Source organism: Anastrepha ludens, chromosome 3 (genome assembly GCF_028408465.1).
Source record: "Anastrepha ludens isolate Willacy chromosome 3, idAnaLude1.1, whole genome shotgun sequence".
In the NCBI taxonomy this organism is placed as follows: Eukaryota; Metazoa; Arthropoda; class Insecta; order Diptera; family Tephritidae; genus Anastrepha; species Anastrepha ludens.
The window spans coordinates 49,134,391-49,155,233 of NC_071499.1; the positions used below are offsets into that span (position 1 = coordinate 49,134,391).

General features: G+C 41.3%; 1 protein-coding gene across 1 annotated transcript in view; it reads right to left on the minus strand.

Moving 5' to 3' along the window:
- LOC128857488 (protein obstructor-E-like) overlaps nt 1-20,843 on the minus strand; it is a 59,535-nt gene that overhangs the window by 30,610 nt on the left and 8,082 nt on the right. The window contains exons 3-4 of the mRNA XM_054093242.1: nt 18,483-18,671; nt 14,093-14,346 (exon numbers count right to left, since the gene is read on the minus strand). Of these exons, the coding sequence (XP_053949217.1) occupies nt 14,093-14,346; nt 18,483-18,671 (443 nt within the window). The remainder of the gene's footprint in view (nt 1-14,092; nt 14,347-18,482; nt 18,672-20,843) is intronic.

A 20,843-nucleotide genomic window follows, 5' to 3' on the forward strand; every position in this document is an offset into this window, starting at 1 on the left:
CCTAGTATTACTATGTTGAGGTATGTAGATGTGAGTACCTCTCATTTTCCTGCTAAGACATTCTCTCACACATATTTCAATGGCATGTATTTCTGCCTGGAATATTGTTGGGTAGAGTCCCATCGTAATCAATTTTTTAAATTGAGGCCCATTGATTCCTGCCCCTCTTCTAGCATTTTCCAATTTGGACCCATCAGTAAACCATAGCAGGGAGCCAGGCTTGAAAGTGATAGAATTAGTTCTCCAGTCTGTGCGTTCTTTAATTATAACTTGGAAGATTCTGAAGAGTATTGGTTTGGGTGATCGTATATCATCCCTGTGAAGAATGTGACTATGTAGAAAGTCTTCTAAGATCTTTAAATGTCCTTTCATATCCCCACTTTTAAGTTTAGATATACCTTTTAATCTTAAGGCACTCGAGCGAGCTTCCCTTTCAATCAAGACTGGAAGCGGTGGTATGTTCAGTAGCACACCCAATGCATCAGTAGGACATGTTTTCATAGCCCCTGTAATACCAACACATATCAGGCGATGCAGTTTGTTTAATTCGTTTACTGATTTTCTTTGCTTGACCATGCTAAGGATGCATAAGTGACTATGGGTATCCTAACAAATTTCTTTAAAAAAATAGCGCTTCGAATTCTGACAACTCCTTAACGGTATTTCATTAATTTTGTTATCCCAAAAATATGCAGATATGCACTGTTGACTTTATAGCCGTTTTCAGGATATTTTGGTTGGTTGGTATATGCCGCCATATCACCAAACGCATTTTAAGCACTTTGTATTTTCTCTATTGTCCATAAATAGCAACTGCATAAGTAGATTTAATACTTCACCGGTATACTACCGTACATTTACCATAAATAATCCTTATACTTGATATCAAATATCTTCATTTTCTATTCAAACTCACAGTGACATAAAATCAATTCGTGCTTTGAAATTTGCTAGTCTCACGAATAAGTCGCAAAAGTACCGACAAATAATCCGTAGCAACTGGCAGAGCAGCCAGAAACTCAAGCAGGCCAGCTCAAGAAAAATGGCACAGTACTTGTTTTTGCGTAGCAACGAAGCAAAGCCGACAGAATATAAACACAGATGGCAGCATAACATAAGTGCATGTGTTAGTATGCGTGTACAGATTGGAATATAAATACATATTGACTCTAAATACGGATAATAACAAACACACATTGGGATAATCTATGATGATGAGAAGAATGGCAATGGCAATGGCAATTAGAAAAAAATATATGAAAAATGCAAGCAAAGCTTACGAAAAAAAACTGATTTTCAAGAATTTATAAGCAACTCCTTCTAACTACCATTACCAGCTTCGTTTATTTATCACAAATTTGTTCACAAAATGAAAGGTTGCGAGAAGCTCTGCTACTCACAGCAAGTAACGACGTAATACTATAGACAGCTCAGACGCGAGTAATGCATATAAACTGCAGTTGCCTTCAAGCAACAACTATGCATTTTCTTATTTTTGCTACGCAGCAGCGCCTTGCACGATGCTCTTGCTGAGTATCAGACCGCCCAACCAAACAGAATTAGAGTGCGAGCCGAAGACGGAGAAGCAGAGATTACGTGGAAGTCTTACTGTGAAATTATTGCTTTGCTCACCTGATGCGATAATATCGCGAGTTGATGTTGTTGCTACAATCATCATAAGCATTACAACCGGCACACTAATGCGAGTAAATGCATACAAATCGAGATTTGGTGTATGCAAAGGGTGATCAGATTGAAGCTACTTGGGATTTTTGATAAAGGGGGGATTTCTTGACAGATGACGCGTGACTACTTAATCAATCTAATTACATACTTTTTTTCAGTATTCATTGACATTTCATAATGGACAGACTTTCGCCTCAAATCAGTACCCTAGTAGGGGCCCTCACAGGACATTGTCTCATAGGAAATTATGCAAAGAGATTAGGCGTTTACACGCATGATTTCTGTCGTAGTTGCAGAAATGAGGAGGAATTGGAAACAATTCAACACTTTTTTTGCACATTCCCAGCTCTAGCCAGAGCCAGGAACCGATTTTTAAAATCCTATTTCTTAACGAATATAGAGAATCTATACACTTTAGGTATCAACAACCTTTTACGTTTTGTCTAAAGCTCAGGATTGTTTAATATGGACAGGGAAATGTAGCCCAGCCCCCGCGGCTCACAACGGACCCTTTTCGTGGTCTAATTTTGTTTGATGGCTACGTCAATAAGCAAAATTGCCGTATTTGGGCGAAAGAACAACCCGGAGCCATTCAAGAAGAGCATCACATCCATTGAAAACAACCATTTGGTGCGCCCTATGAGCTGGAGGAACTATCAGCCCATATTTCCCCAAAGACGAGGCTGGCGCCAATGTAACAGAGAATGGCAAACGCTATCGCGCCATGATAAACGAAGAAGAAAATTGAAGTTCGTGATCTCCGCAACATTTGGTTCCAACAAGAAGACGACGGCGGTACTTGCCATACAGCCCGTGAAACAATGGATTTCGGTGAGCAATTTATATCTCGTGTCGGACCAGTGGGCTGGCCACCAAGATCGTGTGATATCACACATTTGGACTTTTATTTGTGTGGGTATGTAAAGTTCAAATGCTTTGCGGATAAACCAGCTTCGATTGAGGCATTGGAAGCCCAAATTACTAAAGTTACACACGAGATAGCGACCGAAGTACTCCAGCGAGTAGCGAGTCATTCGAAATTGGTGTTTACGGATGGTCGAATTACGGTGCAGTTGCGGCCAACATAAGAAAGGGATTATCTTTAACAAATAAATGTCATGAATGGTTCTACACAAAAGTAATAAAGGCTACCCAATCAATTTGAATTATCGCTGTTTTATTTCAGTTGGAAATCCGATACTTCCAAATTGATTACCCTTTATATTTATGTATGTATTTCAGGTAGTGATACATATTGCTCCTTCAGCCTCCTTTTACCTGCACTTCCGCTTACCATTTGTACAATTGAAATCCTATTACTCGCATAGGTCCTATGCTGTGGCACGCTGTGACGCGAAGCGACGCTTTGAAATCTCAAAAGCTTTGGCGCGCTCAAACACGCCGGTAGCATTTGGCAGCATCTTTTCGACTAAATTCAATTTCTCTTCATATTCAGCGCCAAAACGACAACAAAAAATTGCGACCGCAGTGAGACGAGACGAGCGATAGCTGCAGGCAATAAAAAGGCAGCGGCATGCCACTAACCAGCTATGTCTTCATCGTCATCGGCATCGTCATCTTCATCTTCGTTAAAGTCATCCGAGACGCCGCAATCAGTGAGTTGCAAGAAAAAGCAAAAAGAGCTACAGAGGCAGTGAGTGGAAGATTTCACTGACGCGCGCAACAACTTTATTTATAAGCCACAATGCTTCAACACGCCTGGGGTTGTAGGCGTCGCGACGTGGCAAGCTAATAGTTGCTGTTGCGCGAACGTTTATGGGCCATTTTATGCAAAAATGTAACTTCAGTTATACTAAGCTCAGAGATGTTCCTCGTTCTTGCTACGGATTGCATTGAGCGCACTATCATGCCACCTGATGAGGGAACTATGGCACAGCAACAAGGCAGGTCACGAAATGTGAGACAAACTTGGAAGAAGAGAGGAGCGAAAAAACCAATGGCAAGTCATACGATGGAGAGCTGCAGAGATCTGATGGCTACATGCAGTTCTTCAATAATGAATCCAAGCTAAGGAGCAGTGGGGGCGGAGATGCTTACTCTCAGCAGTTAGCGCTACAAGCGGCAGTTCGCCTTCAATACATCACTGCAACGTATTTGAGGCCGATCTAGTGAAAATTTAAGAAGCTGCTGACAGTCTACGACTAACAGTTGTTACAGCAAATAAGATCTAGAAACAATCAGACCTCCAAAAGGCATACAAAGCGCTTCACTATGCCGTGATCCATTTGGAAATAGTAGCAAACTGCTTCAGATTACTTAACGAGACGTTAGAGCAGTTAGGTTTCCAGTATACGCGGATCTGGTTCTAACACCTGGTAGGAGAGTAGGCAAATGAGTTTGAAAGAACGAATACTTTCGTGCAACTTTCATTCATCTGGAAGAGGTTTGGCAGGTTGAGTGCTTATTTTCCAATCAGAATTAGGGAACTTTTACTCAAAGCAATGTATACGAAGAGAAGAAATGTTAGTACCGGCAACACAGGGAACCACTTACGGCTAAAGTGAAGCATGAGAAAATCGCAAGAGCTGCTCTCCCAGAGTCGAGGAGAAATATCATTGCAGTCATGGCGTTACTAAAAGGTCAAATTCTTATGTAGTGATTCTTGGTATGGACAAACGCTCTATAGGCAAAGATCGATAACGATTAGGGGTCTTCCACAATCACTTTAGGAGGTGTTACTATCTCGAAGAAGTGCCAAAAACTGATGACTGGTATCTACAATGTCATAGCTTTGTACTATAGAGGAAAAGATTACTATGCTTCTTTGTGAACTGAGAACTGCTTTTAAGTGAACTGAGCGCAGATACGAAAGCTAATATTATTTGTTGACGCCACGAATTATCTTCAGAGATGAATTGGACTTTTCGTTGCATGCCGCATCACACAGAGCCCATTTGAGGACTAATTTCAGGCTAACCCAGGATTCATTTCTCGTTCTAGCTAAAATGATGGTCTATAATGAGGCCATGAAAACGCTCTCCAGCCATAAAAAGAATTCTCATAAAACCATCTGCCGTTCGGAGCTGACATTAAGTTGTACATTTGTATCACAACATAAAGGCGTACTCGACAAATTGGGGCAGGAGCTCGGCCCAGGAACAAGCTGGAAAGTTGTGCACTCCTGTCTACAATCGTCTTATTTCCAAATTTGTATTAATTTTCAGAAACTCAATCCCACCTCCTGTAACAGACTGAAAAGGAAGTCAACAATGGATTTGTTAAGCTAATAAGCAAACATTTTAGGAATAGTTGCATTTCTGACTGCTTTCCATGCATGCCTAGTATAATGTCTTAGTTTTAAGTACAATTTACCTTTCAGATATAAACAACATTAACACAATACTGTTTTACGCATCTAAATACATTAGAAGGGAACATTTATAATAGGCACCTGCATAAAAGGGACAGAGTTCCATGTAAGCGCTGTGCCGGCTTTGTACTTTCAAGCACTCTGAAACGTCTCTTCAAAATTGCATGTAACTTCGAAAATATTAAGACGATTGATGAATATGATAGAATATGATTTTCACAGAGCAATGGGCGATTTTTTTGCCTCCCCACATATCGACCTGGCCTAATATATTATATATATATCTACTTTGGAGCGAGTCTACCCCGGCAAGACCGAGACGGCACTTTTCCGGAGAAAGTAAAAAATGTCTTACTTCAAATCACCTCCTTTAAACCAGTTGGAACTTATGCTTTCACTCGAGGTCAAGTACGAGTACCTACTAATAATTTGAACAGAACTTCCTGCTGGAACCGAATTTTCGATGGTTGATAGTTGTCTACTTTTTAGCAGCTCATCTGTGTATCCACGAAAATTATCAAAATACCAACAATTTACTAACCTTGGTTGTGAAATTATCCGTAACAGACTAACAAACGTTATCATCATCATTTCCTTTATCTTCGATTGGAGCATATGGCCTCAATGAAGAATTCACACCTGGATCTGGTTTCATTCGTCACACGATTTCTCGCATTCAACGATCTCTGTTGGTAACGATGTACTGTAATATAGTATTAAGACGGATCCTTTTGCGGTTTCCTTGGGAGCTCCAATCAAGTGCTTGCCGGCAGACTTCCGTAGCATCCTTTCGCAGTGCGTGGCCTATCCAACTCCACTCTCGTAATCTGCTGGAGTTGTCTATTGGTTCCAAGCTGCACTTTTTATATAAATCATCGTTGCTTATGACAACTTAAGAATACGCGGAAGGCACTTGTTTACAAAGCTATGTATTTTCCCGGTTAGATGGTCGATTACAAGCCAGGCGTCGCAACCAAAGAGCTGTACTGAAATGGCGTTTGGTTTGAATAGTCTCAGTTTTGTTTGGATGGATATTTGTTGTGACTTCCAGATTTGGCGTAGTTCTGCTTATGCGCCCGTTGCCTTATTTATTCCGGCCAGAATATATTTTCCGGCACTATTCTCAGCGCGGTTCAAATATACTCGCTGGAATCTACTTCCAACCAAAAAGTCAATTTTACTCCCATAGTTCCAATTATACACCAGATTTTTATACATACAAAAATGTGTCCCAAAAGTGCATACCACAAATACATCAAGATATGCATCACTGATTACCTTGGAATGGCCCAAGTGCAATGAAGGTCTGTATTACCTAAACAACGTAGCTGTAATTTCCTAATCCACTTCCCCACCTCTGCTACTGCTGCTGCCACTACGGTTCACTCTTCGTATGTAATTCTGTGCTCTGCAAACCGTTGCTTGCCATTGAAGTCGTCTCCAGTATTTGACATGATTAAACGTCGATTAATGCGACAGTGAACGCAAGTAAAGGCACGACAGCATCCACAAGCGCATACACACAAATACACACACGAAATAAGGAAGCAAGAAACATACACACATAGATGACAGCGGGATACCCAACAAATGCACGCACATATAGGTACTCCCACAGCCACAAGCATATTTACGCTGTGGCATTACCAATTGTTGCACAGCATGGAATCAGTTATTTTCAACTTTTCAGTGCTCACTTTTACCATCACAGCCGCCAGGAAATATGCTATGTGCCGTGTGGCATGTTGCATGTATGAGTCACGTTGCATGTTGCACACGTTGTATGCCCTCGATCGCTCTTAAGTCGGTTGTCATCAATAACAAATGTTGCAATGCTGATATTAGCAGTAATCGCTGTCGCAACCATTGAAGCGTTGGAGTGTGGCAGCTGTTGCTGCCAGACGACTGGCACAACGGAAACCTGCTGTGCCAGCCTTGGCGAATCGTTGGCGTTGACATCACTGCTGCTGGCGCGCAAAGAACAGTGCTGCGTTGCTGTTTTCACCTATAACTCATCCCCGTTTCTTCTATTGTTGTGGGCACAATCGTTGGTCTGGCAGTGGATGCGAATATGCGGAAGAATTTAAATGTGAATTGAGAATTTGCGCCAAAGCAGTTATAATCGGCGGCAGACATGTAAACATGCTTCGCGGCATACATATCTCACTCGCTGCTGTTTTGAAGCGTCTAATCAACATATTCACAATGCGACTGGCAGTAGTTAATCGTTACATAGAGGCATGAAATATAACGGGTGGTTAAGTTTTAAGGGCCGGTGTTGATTTTAAATAAAATACAACTTTTTTAGGAAATTATTCTCATTTCTCTTTATTATGATAGTATTGGTATAGCTCAATTACGCATGGATCAAAATATCGGCCACATGGCCGCTGCGGCCCTGGCAGCACACCTCCATCCGATGATCTTAATTTTCGATGACGCTGAGGCATAATTGAAGTTCTATGCCGTTAATGTGCCGAATTATCTCATCCTTTGAATTGTTACTGGCACATCGACGTATACCTTTTCTTTGAAATAACCCCAAAGAAAGAAGTCCAACGGCGTCGTGGACGTTTAGGTGTGGTTCACATTCAACATAGGCTCTTGAACTTTAACCACCCTTTATAAGTACACTTGTGCCCACATTGAGCCTCTTATCATCTTATAATTGTTATTTTCTTTGTAATTTTTTTTAGTTAATTTATATAAATTTTAGTTAATTAATTGTTTTTGATTTTTTTTTTTTTTGTTTTTTTTTTTTGTAAATTTTTTTAGTTAATTTATATAAATTTTAGTTTATTAACTGTTTTTTTGTTTTTTGGTGGGCGAAGTGGGGTTCAAAATGCCTTCACACTCACAGCGATCGCCGTCTACTGCGTCGTGTAGTGTGGCCACTAAAACGATTTCTCCTCTACTTCTTGGGAGACACCACTCCCGGAACTACTTTCTATATTACTTCGGCAGGACCCAGAAGGACGTCCATAAAATGCACCAATTCTATTCACCCCCATCTGGGTCCACCATATTTGTAGCCAGCTTTCATGTTATAGGCTTGTCTTCCTGAGTCTCTATCTGTGCGGCTTCGCTATGTTGCACGGTGTCGAGGTCTATATTTTTTTTTTCGTAATACGTTCTCGATGTACTTCTTTTCCGCGTTCCAGCTGTCCTCGCGTTCGAGCATTTTGCTGATTATGTTGTTCGGTGCGATATCGGCAATCTGCTTCCTGAGAGCATCTCTTACGCCGCGCGATTTGTCACATCTAAAACGCGTGTGTTCAGAGTCATCACTCGGCTCTTCGGAGTATATGCACTTGGGATCGCTTACCTTGCCCATGCTGTATAGGTATCTCGGAAGTATCCGTGGTCCGAGCGGAACTGAATTAAGAAGTAGTTTACTTCTCCGAAGTTTCTTTGTACCCAGTTCTTTGTGGGTCCAGTTCGTCTGCTTTTTCGTTTCCTTCAATACTCCAATGACCCGGAGCCCAGATTAAGATAACTTCATGGTTTACACGCAAAGTGGTAGGCTATTCCTGCTTTGTTCCCTCAGTTTAGAGGTTGTTGTAACCGAATTCAGTCACGGGATTGCAGCTTGTCTCTCCGAAAGATTAGCAATATTCCTCTTGAAAGAGAAGTCTGCAATTAGTAGCCTACAAGTTGCCGTTATTACCAATACCTCCGCTTAGAAGACACTGCAAGTCTTAAGAAGGCGCACCGATTTTTCAATTTTTAGTCTATAGGAATATAAACCAGTTCCAAACGTACAATCCACTTTTGAACCATCTGTGTAGACTGTGGTGCCGAAGTTGTTTACAGAAACTCCCTTACTCCATTCCTCGATAGATGGAAAGAGAGTGCCGAAATTCGTATTGAATGTCACCATTGGGATGAAGTAATCAGTCATCCCCGAAGTGAACTGAGTTTTTCGCAATAATTGACTGTCAGGACCATAAGTTCTTTCCCTCCATCAACCCGCTTCATTTAACCTAAATGCACTCATGGTAGCCATCTTATCTAAATGGAGATTTACCCTAGTAGCATGTGTCAGTGCATTACGAACCTCCTTAGGATATGAGCCTCCCAGCTACCATAATTACACAGCCTAATCTTTAAATTCTGCAAGAGCTCCAAGAGCTTGCCACCAAACTACCGATCCGTATTACAAAATTGGGCGTATAACCGGCTAATACGACCATAATATATATTACTTGTATACTTAGGTTGAAGACCCCATCTTCTTCCAAGCATACATTTGCAGGCATGCAAAGCAATTTCTGCTTTCCCTACCCGTTCTTCAGTGTTCAGTTTCCAACTAAGGCTGTAGTCCAAGAATACTGCTGAGTACTTTGGGCTGGATGAAATACTGAGAGTTTGTCCATTAGTTAGGGGCTGATTTTTGCAAAATTTTTTTGGATTCCGCATAAAGCCCATATTCGGCGGATTAAAAAAAAATTGTCAAAAATCTACGCGATCTATTATATTGCAATTGAATGGGATATGAAACTGCATACCGAGAAGTTTTTTGAAAATTCTGCTTAAAAAGTTTAAGGCTTTGAGGTTAGTTTTCGGAAGTTTGTCACATTTTTATGGCTTTTGTACAGAGATTGGAAATTTGATTCATAAGGTTTTATTATACAAAGAAATATATTTTGATAAGTAATTCTTCTTCTTCTCAATTGGCACGATAGCCACTTAAGCGATTTGGCCGAGTTTAACAAAGCGCGCCAGTCGTTTCTTTCTTGTGAGCTAAGAAATTAAGGAAAAAAATTCCGATTAAAAATGTTGCAAATGTTGTAAAAGGATGAAGTGACTTAGTTATGTGAGCACTAGTGTATGCATGTTGCAACATGTAGAATTTTGTAAGCGGAAGCTTCAGTGAATTAAAAGCTACAGTTGTTTTTCGCTCCTTTTCTCTATGTACTGAACGTCTCGACCATTTTAATGTACCAGAACTAATTGCAATTAATGTTTATGGGAAATTTATACAGCATAAAATCCAATAACTGTAACTGTTAGAAATGAGAGCTGAATATTTAGTCAAGAATGTTAGAACACAAAATCTCGTAGGTTAAAGTGAAAAAATGAGCATGACTTTGGCGGTCATATAGGGAGCAGGAGTAAGAAGAGAGTTTAAGAATATCAAAGTGTTTTGTAAATAAAAATGAATAGTGAGGTTAGGTTAATGGAAACATGAATGATAATGAAAAATAAAATGAAATTCCCCGCCAACCGAGTAATGGTACCGCGATAAACGCAACCTTTTGTATTCTCTTGATTGTGATTTACTTATTCTGAAATCAATAAACGATTATTCTTATTGATCACTTACTACAAAAGTACATTTAACAAAAAAAAAACAAAAAAAAAAAAATTAAAAAATCAAATTCAGTAGAATTCGAGATCCCATTGAGTTCATGAAGAGAGCCGGCAATAGGAGCATTGCAGACATAATTGGTTCTGCACCGATTAAAACGGAACGGATATTGCGGAAAGACCTTAATAATTTCTAGAAGAAAGGAACAGTCAATCTCCCCCTGATAATATTAAATATAAATATAAATAAAGACAGCGACAAAAACGATTTTCTATGCTACTTTCTAACTGTTTCAGATTGATGAAGAGTAACCGAGATGTAATATATATAACGGGACAGGATCAGAAAAGCTCAGGAAGAAAGGGCATACTGAACGTTTTGAACTCATTCAATCTATCGATAGAGAATTGGTGGGGGTCGAGCAACACGCGGTCATAAGCAGTGCTTTTTGTGCCGAATCGTTCCGGGAGATGAGAAATGGTGCCTGTACATTAATATAAAGCGAAGAAAGTAGTGGGTGGCGCCAGGAGATACGCCGAAGCCGAGAGTCAAGTCAGATCGTCATCTAAAGAAGTTCATGATATGTGTTTGGTGGGACTGGGAGGGCATGGTGCTGTGGGAAATGCTCGAAAAGAATGTCACGGGGAACAAGCAGCTCTACATTGCCCATCTCCACCGCGTGAATGAGGCTATTCGACTGGAAAGGCCTGATCGAGATGGTCAAACCACACTCATACCTAAATTGCCCAAGTCATCAAAGCCGCACTCCAAGAGCTCGAATTGGATTTTTTTATACTAAAATTTTCAACAAAAAAATGTCAAGTGCAAAAACTGTTTTCCAGTTGACCTTTTATTGGTTTCTTGGTTTTATCTTCACTAGAAGATTTTGCGCTCACACGGTCTGGGGTAGTGCAGGCATAAACGACCGAGGTGAGTCACTATTTAACTATATTCTTCAGAGTAGTCTAGAAATAGCTAATAGAGGTGAAGAACCAACATACGTTGGGCCAACCAAGAAGGATGTACTTGATTTAACACTCTACACAAGCAAGCATGTTACAGGAATGGGAAGTGTTTAGTAGGCCTTCATTCTCTGATCACATATACATAAGCTTGCAGATTATATTCCGCTCAAACCACAAAAATATATCCTTTAAAAACCCTAAGAATACGAACTGGGACTTGTATCGGTATATACTATCAAAAACACCAATGATACCACGGAAATACAGGTCGCACGCCGCACTTGAGAAAGGGATTGAATTGTTTGCAACTACTCTCTTTGAAGCCTACAAAAATATCCTGCCCCCCAACACGTAATAGACGCAAGGTGAAGCCTCCTTGGTGGAACAAGGAACTAGGAGCACAAAGGCGTAGAGTACATGAATTCTATAGGTTAGCCAAAGTTGCTGACAATGTGGAGTGCCCCCCCCTGCTGAGGAAAGTGGAGTTCAGGTTGCACAGACTACATGACTCCTTACTTTAATTGGGAGAGAAGGTTTCGTACTACAATTGAGGAGAAGGACTAAGTGGTCGAAGAAAGGAGTTTTACACAAAAATACTAGCAATCACGTAGGCAAAAACAGAGGTATTTGATTGTATAAAGCCTTCAAAGAGATCCGAGAGGTGGTAGTTGATTTGCCTAATTTTGGTCGTTTTTAAACATCGTTAAAATTAAGAAGCTTGTTCTCAAAGGTCGTCGTATAAGTCAATGAAAATTGGTTCAACGGGTCAAATATCTGTTAAGTTCATTCAGAATATTATGCAACGTGTGGTTCTTCGACTGGTTCCAAAACAGCGATAACGCGTAATCGCTCCATCATTGTGTTAGAGTACTTGACCAAAAACTTAACTAATTTAATCGCCCAAGCACCAATCTCTTTAAGCATGGCCTCGTGTGACTTCTCCTCGTTTTTTTTAATTAAAATTACCACATCAAGGAAAACGTTTTGAAGTCAATTGAAGCCATAAACGGAAATCGCAGAAGAACTGAGGGTCTTGGGTCAAACGCTGCCCTAGTTGTATTGTAAGAAGTCCTTATATATATTCAAAAATTTAGAAGATCCCTGATTTCCGCAGGGATGAGATTTTCCAATTATTTTGTCTACCTAAAATAGGAAACCAACGCCTGCTAAGAGCAGGACAATGACACAGAAGGTGCCTAATTGTTTCTTCCTTATCTGGACAGGTTTTGCAGAATTCATGTACTTGCGTACCCATTCTCTGCGCGTACTTCCGCATTAAGCAAAAACTGTTTTCCAGTTGACCAGTGGCCTTTTATTGGTTTCTAGGTTTTATCTTCACTAGAAGATTCTGCGCAAGATTTTTCAACCTTTGCACATTGGCAACGGCGAATATCGCAGGCGATGGAACGATGAGCTTTATGACGATATAGGAATAGCACAGCAAATGAAGATCCAGCGGCTACATTGGCTGGGTCATGTCGTTGAAATGGTTACAAACGCTCCAGCTTTGAAAGTATTCGATGCGGTACCAGCTGGTGGTAGTATAGGAAGAGGAAGGCCTCCTCTGCGTTGGAAAGATCAGGTAGAGAAGGAAATTTTTTAAGAAATTTTACTGAAACTTTTGCTATTAACCAGCCAGAGAGATGAAATATATGAACAAAAACTCGGTTGAGCTATTGAATTGGTATTTTAGAGCAATCTCAAAATATTTCACGCCATTAGGCGCATACGGAAACATTTTTTGCTAGTATAAAACTCTGTTGACTGAAACTCAAAGCTGTATGGGGCTTTAGAAGATCTTAAGCCTTGTTTTATTCAAAATAATAATTCAGCAACTACCGTAGCTAAATGGGTTTATGCGTGACTACCATTCGGGTTCGAAACACCAAATGAAAAAAATGCTTCTAACAACGGCCGCTCCTCGGCAGGCAATGGCTAACCTTCGCGAGTATTTCTGCCCTGAAAAAGTCCCTCATAAAAATCCATCTGCGATTCGATCTGCTATACGGCGGAGGTGACATAAAACTATAGCTCCCTGCATTTGTGCAAAAATATCAAGACGCGCACTACAAAATAGTGTAAGCGCCAATTATAGTAATGCATAAATTTTAGCCAAAAAAAATTCTAAATAGTTCGAACAAATAACTTTTGGATTACATCAAATTGGTTCACGCTCGGCCACTGCAGAAAGTGGCATCTAATTTGGATACACATGCACAGAGACACATTTGCATGCATGCAGATTGGCAAACAAGCCCATTAAATTGTCCATCAACGAAAATCACGCTTGAGAGACACCAGTGGACACAATTGCAAAATATTTACTCTTACAGCGGTAGATAGATATGTACCATAATTCGCCACCAAACAGCCAATATTGAACTGTACTGGCGTGCAGCGATGGCCGGGGTTCAGAAGTATTGGGCGCAACTGAAGTCAACCAGCTGGAACAATTAATCATTGGTTGCACGCAAAATATGCTAATGCATTCCTACAAAATGTGCTGTCTGCAAGCAAACACAAGCCTGCAAACATAATTCCAGCACCACCAACAACAACCAAATTTAACTCCATAAAACTGCAGATGTTGGTACACTCCAGGGCAGCCACGGAACAATTGTGAGCAACCAACAATTTTGAGTAGCCAAAAGTAGTGCAGTTCAGTGGTCATACTGTCGCCGTTGGCTTAACACAAGCATGCACATGTTAACATAACAACAAATACAACAACAAAAACAACAACATACATCTCTGTATGCAAATATCACCCCGTACTCATAAATCACTACTAAAACTTACCTTCCGTTCTTGCTCGTCCTTGGAGAACTGACCGCCACCGACATTATTGTTCTCTCCCTCTCCATCTAGTGGCGCTGGCGTTGTGGGTATATCGCACTCCTCCGTCGGGGGTACGACGCAACGCAACGAATGCCGATCGAATACCAACATTGCGGGACAACGTTGCAAGCGTGGATAACCGCCCTGGCATTGCCAATAACGGTTGCACGATTTGCCCAGTGGGACATTACCGTTGGCATCATCGTTGCAGAGGGCTGTGGAATAATAAAAACAAAAACAAAAATGGAAATCATTAGATCGGGTGCAACAAGTTAATGACAATAAGCACTACTAAATACATTTACGGATGGATGTGCACTAGACCTAAGCCAAACGGGTGGTGATGGCCAGTGCATGGGTGACAACTGTATGGTAAGAGTATTCATATGTAAAGGGAGACAATGTGGTGATGTACAAAGTGCAAACGTCCAAAAAATGTATATATTTGTAGTATATCTACTCGTTAGGTGGTTTGCCTCTGCCTTCGGAGGTCTGCCTTCGAGTGATGGGCCATTATGAGCCATTTTTTGCCGGCCATGGGACAGCTGCTCCTAATTCTTAGCATCACAATTGCATTGCTTGGAGTCAGGAAGCAATTACTGTTGGAACTACTGGAATATACATTCTATGAAAAAAATATCGGGAATTGTTCGTTTAAAAAGCGCGCGTTACACATAAAAGTATGTCTACATTTTTTTACTGGAATGTTGGTACAACTGCCCTACAGTCCTCTATAGTGTCGCAGAGTTTGAGCGTAATCTGTCAATTAGCTTGTTTTTTGGCATTTAATTATATCAGTCAAACACAGGTGTGCTCTGCGATTTTCACTATGGATATAAATATCGAACAATGAATTTCTCTTAAATTTTGTATTTTGAACGGGACTTCGTGTGCCGAATCGTTGAAAATGTTGCAGAAAGTCTATGGCGAGTGTGATTTATCAAACACACGGGTCTACGCGTGGTATAAAGCTTTTGCAGAGGGTCGTGGAAAATTTGCCCCGATCTGGTCGCCCATCAACGTCTACAACGGATGAAAGCGTCAAACGTCGACAAAGTCAAGGAAATGGTGCTGGAAACCTTCATTTAAGTTTGAGGGAGGTAGCGCTTGACCTTAGCGTGTCTCACGAATCAATTTCCACAACAATCAACAGTCCACAAGCGGCTCAATGGCGCTATCCATATGAGCCGAAACCCAAAAAGCGACGTTACAGTCGGTCAAAAGTGAAAGGCATGCTACTCGTTTTTTTTTTTTATTATCGTGATGTTATGCACTCGGATTTCATTCCAAATGGTTCTACCTTAAATCAAGAATATTATTTGGAAGTTATGCGACGTTTGAGAGAGAATGTGCGTAGGAAACAGCCACAAATTGGGAAAGAAAACTCATAGGTCTTGCCCCGCGATAACGCACCGTCTCACAAGGCTCATATTGTGAACACTTTTTTGACCAAAAACTTGACAAATATCATCGAGCAACCACCGCATTCACTGGATTTAGCCCCCCGTGACTTTTTTCTTTTCCTGAAACTTAAATTGCCATTACGCAGACGGCGCTTTGAGTCGATAGAGGCGATTAAGGGGAATTCGCTGAAGCAGCTGAAGAAGATCTCTTCAAATGCGTTTAAAAGGTGCTTGGATGACTGGACTAATCGTTGACATACATACATATGTGTATTGCTTCGAATAGAGCTTATTTTGAAGGCAACAAAATAAATTTTGATTAAACAATTATTTTGCGTTTTATTGAACGATTCCCGGTACTTCTTTGTTGACAGAATGTAGATCACTTAAGGCGTGTCCACCAGGAATTTTTCTGCTCAAATGGGTATAGGAAGAATGTTACTGCAGATAATTCTGCACAACAGCTTTCATTACTTTCAATTGTTCAATTGCAAGCAACCTGAAAACGAAATTACAGTCAACACTATTTTTGTTCCAAACCAGGTCCAGCATCCGCCCCAACATGTGAAGCTGCGGGGAACCTTTGAACTATGTCATATTCCATATATATGTAATGGCATGGGATCATACATACGTACATAGGCTTTCATGCACCGCAACCGACCTGCCTGACTCGTTGCTTATACAGGTAGTGATTGTGCTTTTCCCCCAACAGAAAGAAATAAACGGGCTATGGGGACTACGATCGATGCAGTGCCGCCTGTTACACCGGAAGAAGTTTGGACCAGATGGCGCACCCAATATCGTCTTTAAGACAGCATTACAGGAAAAACTTGATACGTTTGCGAATGTGTATGAAGCGTATCTCAAATAAGGAACCTGAAACTTAACCCTCAGCATAAAGGCTCCTCTATATGTTCGATAAAGTAGACAAGGTGTTTGAGCGCATTCTATGCAACCGACTGCAAGAATACTTGGCATATCCAACTGGCCTGTCTGACAGACAATATGGCTTTCGACGGCCAAGACTAACAGTATATGCGTTCAGAATCGTGACAAACATTGCACGCGAAACCATTAGACTCACGAATGAAGTTGTCTACAGTCATCACACTAGACGTCACAAATGCGTTCAACTCGGCGGAACATACTGCAGTCCCTTAAAAAACCTGGCTGCCTGATGTCCATAATTAGTAGCTTCTTTAGCGACAGAATCCTGCAGTACGATACAGACGACGGATTAAGAACATACAAAATTTCCGGTGGCGTTCCACAAAGATCAGTTCTAGGACCTACGCGGTGGAATGCTATGCACGATGGAGTGCGAAGGATACAATTGCCAAGCAAAGAAGCATTGCCGTTAGGTTATGCCGTTGACATCGCGCTAGTAGTGAGGGATAAGAGGTTAGATAATCTGCAGCACAAATATAAAGATGCAGAAGCAAGATGCGATGGAAAGATGAGCTGTATGAGCTTTACGACGACATAGGCATAGCGCAGCGAATAAAGATCCAGCGGATCTGTTGGCTGGGTCATGTCGTCCGAATGGGTACAAACGCTCCAGCTCTGAAAGTATTCGATGCGGTACCAGCTGGCGGTAGTAGAGGAAGAGGAAGGCCTCCTCTGTGTTGGAAAGATCAGGTGGAGAAGGACTTGGCTTCCCTTGGTGTGTCCAATTGGGGTCGGTTAGCGCGAGAAAGAAACGACTGGCGCGCTCTGTTGAACTCGGCCAAAATCGCTTAAGCGGTTATCGCGCCAATTAAGAAGAAGAACAGCAGCAAGAGCACAGCATTGGCTATGGGACGGAGGACTAAAGCTAGCAACACCAAGAAAGGAAGCGGTCCTCGTTACCGCACGGAAAGTCAGGAAACAGATGAAAATGCGGATTGGCGGTCACGAAATACTGTCGCAAGAGGCAATTAAGTACCTGGATGTCTTGAATGATGCACGAATCAGCTTTAACCAGCTTCTAACTACTGTGAACTCCAACGCGGCTGCAATAAATGGAGCGCTCTCAAGAAATCTGCCAAATATCGAGTGTGTACAAGCTATAAGAAAACGCCTCCTGCCAAAGGTGGTCGATTCTGTTGTTCTCTATGCTGCTCTCATTTGGACGTGAGCTAAACCATCTAACATACGACACTTGGAACAGGCATGACGATGGAATACACTAAGAGTCGCTTGCGCATTCCGGACCGTCTCTGACGATGCGAGTTACGTTATCGCCGAAAAACTCCCTATGGATATGGATGCACGAAAAATGAGCCATCTCTATAAGATCTATATGTATGTATCTTTTTAGTGTCGCTTTTTCGTTTCATCGAGTCTCAAATCACTCCCAACGATTCTAAAGAAGTTTTCACTTCAAAAATCTTCTTTCGTTTCCGTTTTACACGCTTTTAAACACCATTTCAAATAAGGCGACTACCTTATGGTCCAATGTATTAGACCTTAGAACAATGTTTGCAACAGAATTAAAAATCGAGGGGAATCGCACTCCAACTAAGCAGCTTCGCATATACCATAAACGCACATACGAGTTCATATGTATGAACAGAAGTGTTTCTTAATCAAGCTGGATTTTGCTAATTCGCTATGGCAAAGGAAAATCCAAAGCAAAGGATATCAAAGCAATACCGGCTGGTCTGGGAAACATTTAATTGCCTGCTTGTTGCGTTGCCATGTTGCCTTATTGTCATATTGCATTGGCCATAGGTGCCGGCAGTGTTGAGAATGCAATTGAACTCTTACTCTCAACGCCTTTGCAACACCACTACCGGCTAGAATCATTTAAAACTTAACACTCTTTTGATCGGACGCAAATGCTCATTGGAACATCATCAAATCTGCTCAGCTAGCAAATACAAAGGAATACACACACCATATATGTATACCTTACTCACCCTCTGTTCCTTACAACACTTCAATACTCAAGTAAGTATACTTACGATGCTTCTGACAACCATCTACATTTTCCGGCCAATCGCAGCTGTGGGCATTCTCATTGTACAACAAACCGCCGATGCAGAGCTGCTCTGTAGCGGTACCATTCCAGCAAGTCCAATAGCGTGTACAGGATGTCTCATGGCCGAAGATGCCATATAACCAGTCGCAATGCTCTGTCGATATGGGACCATCTGAAAGTGAGAAAGGGAATTAAAAATTGAATGAAAGTTTGGAAAAAACAAGTGTTCGTGCGTGTAGGCCATAAAGCGTGAGTAATTGGTGGCATTTATGAAACCATCGCACGCCTAGAACGACATTGCTAAATAAGAGGCTAACAAAGCAACAACAGCACCACCGGCCGGCATGTCTGGCTGCTAGCCAACCACACAGAATGCCACCAGAGCCCCAGCATATCACCGAATGAGCTTGTTTCGGCTTTCGTTAATGAATTGGCTGTAGGTAATTCGATGCTCTTAGACACCGCTATGCATCCGGAGCAGCTATTGTACCGTTACCCATATCAATTTTGTGCTGCACTTTTCACCTCCACCACACATTTTCCTACGATTGTAGTGTAGAATTTAACATTCAGTGTCCTGCTTAGGTGTTCCACACTCATAAATTGGTTTTTGCTGTTAAACTGGGTATTTGGACTTTTTTTTTGTTATTTTTGTTTTTGTTATTGCTGTTTCTTCACATAGCTATGTAAACAGTTGGCATTCCCTTTGAAAAGCTACGTGAAAAATGCAATCATAAGTGGTTCTTCGTGTTTGACCGGATTACTGAAAGCGTACGGAAAGATTTGTGTGCGTATTCAGATCGTAAAAAGAGCGCTCCAATCATACAAGCAAACTTGGAAATTGAAAACGCAAATCAATGTGTGTGGTACACCTAAGGCTGCAATGTAATTATAGCTGTTGTGCTGGTTTTGCACCTCGAATTGATTTATGGTTGCGGACTCAAAGAATCAAACAGAAAAAATCGTTCACTTTTAAGTTTTCAAAGAATTTGCTTTCGCAATATGCCAGCAGCGACAGTGTGATATAAATGAGAATTCGTGCAGGTATATTCAGTAAATAGCAGATATTCGTCTCCTAGCTTAGGTTAGATTAGCCAGGTTGCTTGTCTAACGCAAGACATTCGATGGTCCTAAGGCTCATTGTGATACTAGCATTTGATTTGCGTCCCTTAACTAAGTTGCTTAAGCCACATAGATCTTGGTAATTAGTTATTTCAGTGAGACATTTTGCAAATTTTCCAGATCCACGGCTTCTTTGAAGTGCAGGACATTCACTTATATGTGAAGTGAACTGGCATAACGTACGGAGGTGTTCATTTCATCGATCCGCTCGTTTGCGAATAATTTTTAATACTCAAGTGTTACTATTCAGTAGCGACTATCGAGTGATACTGTTGATCGAGTTATACTGTTAAGCCGCAGGTCGTGCTGTGGATATACAACGCAGTGATTTTGTCAATTTTAACGTATGGATGATTGGTTTGGTTGGCAGCTTTTCAGAAGGGCTATAATATCACTAAACTGGGGAGAGTGCAAAGGACTGCATGCATTGGCATCACCGGAGCATGTAGAACTTGTCACAGCGCTGCCCTGAATATCCCTTTGCACTTACTTGCCATAGACTTTTACGTTACTTCCATCGCAGCTCAAATTAAAGGAGGTTGGCCTCTGGAGACAATCTCTCAAGGGCATTTTCGGACAGTTAACACCGTATTTATTCTAACTTCGAACAGATCTCTATATCCGTAAACTAGAGTTGGAGGGTCGTGCTAGGGCAATCTTTCCAAATAGGCAAGGTTGGGCCGTCTTCCCTGGTGGTTGCAAGATGAAATGGTTTTCTCTAAATCAGCCAATTTATCTACATATCTGCTTTAAGTTGTCGAATACTGCTAGTGTTTTTCAAGCAAAAGTCTTTGCGACCCATGGAGGCATGCAAAATGCTTAAGGAGCGTGGAAGCGACGTAGATATTAACATTTTCTCCGATAGTCAGGCCGCGATCAAGACTCTGATGGCACCATGGGGCCGGTCTAAACTAGTGAACTCCTGTAAGGAGGAGATCAAATATCTTGGGTGTGAAAGTAACATTTTCTGATCTGGGTTTCAGGGCATAGGAACATACAGGGAAGTAAAATTGCTTATGAGCTTGCTAGGAAGGGGACTGAATTCGCCTCAGAGACCTCCTACCTGGACATCGGCATCCCCCTGACAGTTGTTAAGGTGGAACTGCACAAATTATTTCTCAGCAAAGCGCAGAAAAGATGGAACCCCATTTCTTCATGTGCTATTTCGAAAGCCTTTTGGCCCCAATACAATATACGGAGGACTCCTTGCCATTCAATTTCC